The sequence below is a fragment of the Kryptolebias marmoratus genome, linkage group LG17 (genome assembly GCF_001649575.2).
Source record: "Kryptolebias marmoratus isolate JLee-2015 linkage group LG17, ASM164957v2, whole genome shotgun sequence".
Lineage (NCBI taxonomy): Eukaryota > Metazoa > Chordata > Actinopteri > Cyprinodontiformes > Rivulidae > Kryptolebias > Kryptolebias marmoratus.
Window position 1 is genome coordinate 9,999,496 of NC_051446.1, and position 7,088 is coordinate 10,006,583.

General features: G+C 38.8%; 1 protein-coding gene across 1 annotated transcript; it reads left to right on the plus strand.

Annotated features, from left to right (window-relative positions):
- The first annotated feature begins 7 nt into the window (after window positions 1–7).
- LOC108235837 (zinc finger MYM-type protein 1) lies at window positions 8–6,532 on the plus strand. Its single transcript, XM_037981084.1, has 3 exons — window positions 8–2,524; window positions 2,615–2,654; window positions 2,793–6,532. Exons 1-3 carry the CDS (start codon window positions 2,517–2,519, stop codon window positions 4,932–4,934), a joined length of 2,190 nt encoding a protein of 729 aa, XP_037837012.1. The 5' UTR covers window positions 8–2,516; the 3' UTR covers window positions 4,935–6,532.
- The last annotated feature ends 556 nt before the right edge of the window (window positions 6,533–7,088 follow it).

A 7,088-nucleotide genomic window follows, 5' to 3' on the forward strand; every position in this document is an offset into this window, starting at 1 on the left:
CCCCCCCCCCCCCCTGCAAAAACTTGGTATCACCCAACAGCTTTCTCTAACAAGCAGCGGCGTTAACCGTTTGTTTGTGGAAGCAGCTGCTGATGAATGAGTGTAGCCAAAAAAATGAAAAGAGCGCCAAAAAGCGGACAACCAACAGTTTTCCAATGTTGGTCGACAACACCCCCTTATAAAAAGAGGAAAAAACAAAATGAGGTAGGCCTATATGTATTGTTAAGTTAGCTGATGGTTTAATAACTCTATGCCGCTGTGTAGCAGACACACTATAAATGCCGGTTCAGGTGTTTTAGCTAGCTCCGTAGCTCCTCTCTGGTCTATAAACACTCCTTTTTATCGGCTGCAGCAGTAATCTCCTTCCATGAGTTTGAGTCGTTTGATTATCTTTGTGATCTCTAATAGAGGGATCATATAAATGCTGATACAAGCGAACCAACTCCGCTAGAGCACCAAAATCGTTCATTTTGAATGGAGCGCGGCGTGATTGTGTCACTGATGGCGCGCGCACCCTCGCGATGATCAACCTGCTGCAGCGATCGTCTTTTCAGAGGGGGGGGACTGGCAGTTCATTGCAGCTGCCTGTCCTATAGTTTAGTTCTATGTGTAGATAAATTAAAAAAACAAAAATCTCTTGCTCAATTAACCTGGAAAATATCTACAGGTGCCAGGAAGACATAGTAATTACAAAAACCTCCTCTTTTTCATATCATCTGTGCTGATTGTAAACATAAACCTATGGGTTGTTTAAGTGTGCATATAAATAAGTCCTAGCAATTATTAACACAGGAGTATCAATAATTAGTGAATTGTTCTATTTTTCTGAAAATAGCCTACCTGTAATATGTAATATATAAACTAAACTCATTAAACAAGTATAGTTTTACTCAAGTTAATACATGCATACCATTTTATAAGTCCAGGATGAGACTAGTTATATTTTAAACACATCAAGTTAAAACCTTTTTCTCTATACTCTATAGAACGTGTTTAATAGTAAAGATTGCATGAAACACTCACATGCTCAGTGGAGAACAACAGACTGCTGTAAAATATTGTATTTATTATATTTGGCAGGCCAAATTAAAACAGTTTCGAAAAGTGGAATGAGGGGCTGCAAAATTGATAGTAAAACAAAACAGGTTTGTGAAAGAAGGGACATATTTAGGGAATCAGTTTGAATCAAATGATTGCAGAAATTCAGCATAATTATTATAAATAAAATGCTTTTTAGGATCTTATTATTTGTCTAAGATTTCAGAAAATCAACCTGTATCAGTTCCCTTTTTTGAAATCTTAAAAATTGCGACCATCAAGCCTCAGGAGTGCTTTGAACATTTTGATAAGAGTGTAAAATTTAAAAAGGTCATTCATGTAGATAAGAAAAGAAGCTCATTTTTTGGCTCCATAATAAACATAGTTTCTTTGAGTTTAAGAACAGTTTTTTTCAGCTGGAAGCAGAAATTCAGATTAATTTTTCTTAAATTTTACAGAATGTATCTGCCTTAGCAAACAGATTTTTATATTATTTGTAAACTGTTGCTCGATATCCTTCAAATAAACTACTAACAAAAATCCTAAAGCTAGATAAAATTCTACCTTTCTAAAATGATTTCTTTGATTCACAACAATGAATCTGGTACAACATGTCCTAAATTAGTATAATTCTAAGTTACTCAAAAACTAGGGTGCTGTCTATGAACATTAGGTATTTAGGCCCAAGGTTTAATCCAATGTTTCAAGATCCTAAAAACACCACTGATGGTGCCCCTTCCTTACAATTTAATTTGTTCAGTGATGGAGCATATATTTCATTATATGAATTCATTTCCTCATCGAAAGGAATTGAATTACAAATAATGTGTTTCGGACTCCCAAAACACCAAATTGCAACAATAATGGATATAAAGGTGATCTTTTTCCACAGAAAGGACTGGATAGGTATTTTTTTATGCATTTATCAGTGATAAAGTTTGTCATTGGTGAAAAAAATAGCTTCTCTATGTACTGTCATTACATATCATTCTCCCATTGCTGCTGTTCACAAACCTGCGGTGCTGAAAATTCAAAGATTGCTGCTGATGATTTTTACCTGTCATTCCAGTCATTTCTTGGTAGTGATTACCATTGGTAAAACTAAGTGCTTTATAAATGCTGCAGTTTCTGTCCATGGAAAGGGAAAAAGTGAATAATTTACACTGGCATGACTAGAGATCAGGTGATGGCACATTTTGGTACAGCGGTGCAGAAGTAAACTTGTGATGTAACCCAGTTTTCTAACACAATGTCTTACAACATTTTGGTGAGACATTTGAAGATTAACTGAGCTGTTTTTATATCAGAATGAAGAATATGATTGCCAAACAAGTGACCGAGGTGGTGAGAAGGATGAGGAAGGAGACAACAGACAAAGTGCAGAAGCTGGGAAGACAGAGGTAGCAGTAGACAACCCAGGGTCAGGTGACCAAAGAGAGGCAGATAAAGAACAGCGAGAGACAGCACAAGAAACACAGATGACCAGGTAACAGACCTAAAAAATAAATTGTTGATGCAAACACACACTGTCAGAACACCAAACTGATTTGTATTGGTTTGTGTGGTTTCCTCACAGAGGGACACATGATGAGGGCAGCTGTCAGGAAAATGAGCAGGTGGGAATGCTAGGAAACAATGACAGATTTTTAGATGTAGTTATTAAACATTATAAAAAATGTGTATGATATGTACAATACAATCATTTAATAGATTATTTCAAAGAGTGACAAGTTTACTGAACATGTTTACCATAGGGACCCGAGCCACTTGTCAGGGGCCAGATAAACAGAGAGGAAGAAGGACTTCATGTCTTGGACATCGTCACCTGCACAAGGCCTGTGCAGCCTGATCCCAAGTTCATAGTAGTGCAGAAACGAGCCAATTGTGTGTTGTCTTTTCAACAAAAATGGTTCACAAGTTTTCCTTGGTTGCATTACAGTGCTACTTTACAAGGGGTATTATGTTTTCACTGTGCCAAAGTTTATCTGATTCAGTCATCATTTGCAAGCAAATGTGATCCTGCCTTTGTGAGTGTAGGCTTTAGAAATTGGAAAAAGGCTATTGAGAAGTTCTCAGGACATGCGAAAAGCCAGCTGCATATCCATGCAATGAATGTGTATGTCCAAAAAGGTAACACTGTAGCTTCACAGCTTTCTTCAGCTGTTGCCAGACAACAGGAGGAAGCCAGGTATCGCTTGTCAAAAATTGTGGGCTCCATCAAATATTTAGCTCGGCAAGGTTTAGCTTTACGAGGCCATGTAGAAGAGAAGAGTAATCTATCTCAACATCTCAAAGAAAAGGCAGAAGATGACCCTGTTCTTCAGAAATGGTTAGACACACACAAGCAGGATTACACAAGTCCTCTCATTCAGAATGAAATATTAGGCATAATGAGCAATGAAATTATAAGACGAATAGCTGAAACTATCCGATGCCTCCCAGTTACACAGTTTGCCTTAATTGTTGATGGGACACAAGACATATCGGGTCAAGAGCAAGAATCTGTATGTCTTCGTTATGTGGATCATGACCTGAATCCTCATGAGGAATTTATTGGGATGTATTCTGTGACCGAAACAACTGGACAGTATCTTGCAAAAGTTGCATTAGATGTACTTTGCAGACTAAATTTGCCATTGTCAGCACTGCGTGGGCAGACCTATGACGGTGCTGCAAACATGTCTGGCACATATTCTGGAGCACAGGCTCTTATTCGGGAGAAACAGCCACTAGCTCTGTATGTGCATTGTGGAGCACACTGTGTGAATTTGGTAGCACAGAAGGCATGCACAGCTTCTAGAGTTGTGCGAGATTCCCTTGACTGGGTTCATCAGTTGGGAGTTTTGTGCGGACAGTCTGGCAAATTCAAACAGTTGTTTCATCAGATAGCGAAATCTGACCATGAAACCGCTACTACCCTGAAACCACTGTGTACAACTAGGTGGACTGTTCGACACAGTGCCATACGTTCTGTTCTAACACAGTATGACTCCATCCTTACTGCCTTAGAAGAAATGGCAGGGCGTGACTCTCCCACTGCAGCCACTGCAAATGGTCTGTTTCAGCAGTTTATGAGAGGCAGTACTGTACTTGGCCTTGTGATGGCAGAAGCAGTCATTGGAGAGCTAGAGTGTCTCAACAGTTCTCTTCAGAGAAGGACACAGACTGTTTCTGGTATGCAGGCTGCTGTTTGTAAGGTTCAGTCTACTCTTAGTGGCAAGAGAAGTGATGAGGTCTTCCAAAGCCTTTTTGAGAAGGCGTCTGCAACTGTGAAGTCTTTAGACTTAGAACCTATAACATTGCCAAGAGTTCGACAACCACCAAAGTGCTTTAGTGGAGACTCAAGTAGTTTCAGTCCTAAAACCCCTATGGAACACTACAGAGTTGAGTTTTTTAAGGTACTTGACAGTGTTCACACACAGCTCACTGAACGTTTCCAGCAGGGTGGTCTTCTTACTCTGCAGAAGCTGGAAAACACCTTGCTTTCTGGAACTATTGACCCTGTGGTTCATGACTACCCAGAAATTAATGCCCAGCTGCTGGAAATCCAGCTACCCATGTTCAAACATGGTTACATGTACAGTTCCTGTAAAGAAGCTACAAACATCCTCAAAGGTTTGCCATTAGAGGTGCGAGGCTTATTCACTGAAATTGAAACTCTGGTGAGGTTACTCCTTGTGGTACCAGTCTCTTCCTCTGAGGCAGAGAGGAGCTTTAGTGCTCTTAGACGATTAAAGACTTGGTTACGCACAACTATGACACAGCAAAGGCTGAACCATGTTGCAGTGTGTCACATTCATCAGGACAAATTAGACATCTTAACTAAGAAGTCAGTGTGTACACAGTTTATTTCTTTTACACCGAGAGACAAACAGGTGTTTGGTGCTTTTATTTGAATGGCCCACAATGGCCATAATCTGATACCTTAATATATGGTATAAAGATAAGCCTACTTTTGTATTTACATGGTTTTGTTTGTTCAGAATCAAGGTGTAATGTGCACTTCAGTTTGCCAATGTATTCTTTGATGCATTGAGTGTTGTTGTTGCTGTGTGCATAAGACATTCACTGTTTATAGTTTATTGGTGTCAATACAGTGATGCAATTAATTCATCTTTTGTGTTTTTGACTTTTCTTCATAGATAATGGCTGCACTCACAAAATGAATGATTTGAAGCTGCCACAGTCTTGAAGTGCTCTAATATTTTATAAATGAAGTACACAGCTGCAACTGTTTTTAGTCTGCTCTTGTTTAATTACTAATGGCTATATTTGTGGAATTGTGTTGTCATTTCTCCTAGCCAAATTTTAGGGCACCAGCTAAATACACTTGGAAAATTTATAAATTTAGGTGTGTCATATAATAGATTCTAAAAGTGTAAAATATTTGTTACTGTTGGAAGAAATGTGAAAAAGTAAGCCTTTTCTCAATTGTTGAAGGTGCAAAGTAAATGCAAAAAAAGTGAAGTAAAAACATAGTAAAAGCATTACTATGTATTTCTTATACTGTTAACCCAAAATCTCCTGAATCCTTTTAGAAAAGTAAATGATTTAATAAATACATAAATAGGCAGAGAGCCAAACCCCCCCAATGTTGAACCCAAAGTTACGCCCCTGATCTCTGGACGGTTTTCTTGCTCTGTGCCATAAAACTTGGGATAATTAGGTGTACGCGTACTTACAGCGGTTTGCTGGGATAATTTTCCAGACCTTTGGAGTTCCTTAGCTTTGCGAATATAGGAAAAAATCTCGCTGATATTGCTCGACATTTTCTATCTGATTTTTGAATGATTGTTTAAAAAGTTCAAATGTTTCCTTAAAATCAAACTTACTTGCCTGGCTCCTCAGTACGAACTAATCACAAATGACCCCGTCTTTAGATGAGCACTGCCATGCCCTTTGATGCGTATCAGAGGACAGTCTACGTCACATTCTGTCACGTCATTGCTGAAAGCGATCAATGGATTTCACGTGTTTTTGCTGTCGGATGGAAGGTACCCGACGTTGCCCTAACAATGGCGCGGAGCGTGCATGTGACGTCATCACGCAGGCGAGCGTCCGTCCGGAGCGGAACTGGCAGCAGCTGGAAGCTGTGGCTTCAGACTCACGGAGAGACACGAAACGTGATTTTCTTTGCCTTTTAGGCAGAAATAATTCATTCTGTTGAAAACAAACAAACTTCTCCTGGGAGAATGGAGTTTTAACAACTTCCGTTTTCCTCAAGAAGGAAGACTGGGTACAAAAAGCAGCGGAAGTTTGTTTTTGTTTAAAAAAAAACCCCTAAATTCCCTTCACCATCCAAAATACGGTCTAGATGTAAAATATCTAGAATAAAACGAGGCGATATTAAAGTTGTGAGATATCCTATTTAATGTCATCAAGAAAAATGTTCCTTATTTAACAGGAATGCTTAAACATTTACATGAGTTAACATCTCAAAAAGTTCTTTTAATAAGGTACATATAATTTATTTTTACCCCTCTGTTGTGTTAACATTAAACCTAAACTACAGAAATGTGTATTTTCTGTTAAGAATAAGCTGAAATTTAAGTAAAATGACTAAAAGGTGAACTCTAAAACCAGCAAAACCAGCTGAAAGCTAAAAATGAAGCAAGTTCTTTTAGGAGTTGCTGAGTTCTTCATTTTAATGAGAGGAAGAAAACAACTGAAAAGTTGAACTTTTGAAAAAGTTTAGAAGTTACAGAAACCACAAGTCGTGAGCAAGCTGAACATGTTGATGTATGAACGGTCAAAGCAGCTGAAATATGTCAACGACAGGAAAACAAGAGTGAATGCTGACTCAGGAGTGGGTGGTGTGCCTTCTTTTGAAACTTCAAAATAAAAGTTTCCCCAAGCAAAGTTAAGACAGATTTGAAGGTCTGAGTCTGCAGCGATCTCGTCCCACGTGGGGAAGAAACTGCTGCAGAAAGGGTCACTAAAATGATTATTTATGAAAATAAAGTCGTCTCCTCCTCTGGGCAGAAACTTCAGACGGCTTACATCTGTGAGGAACGACAACAAACTCGAGGACAAAAGGCATGTTTTATTGA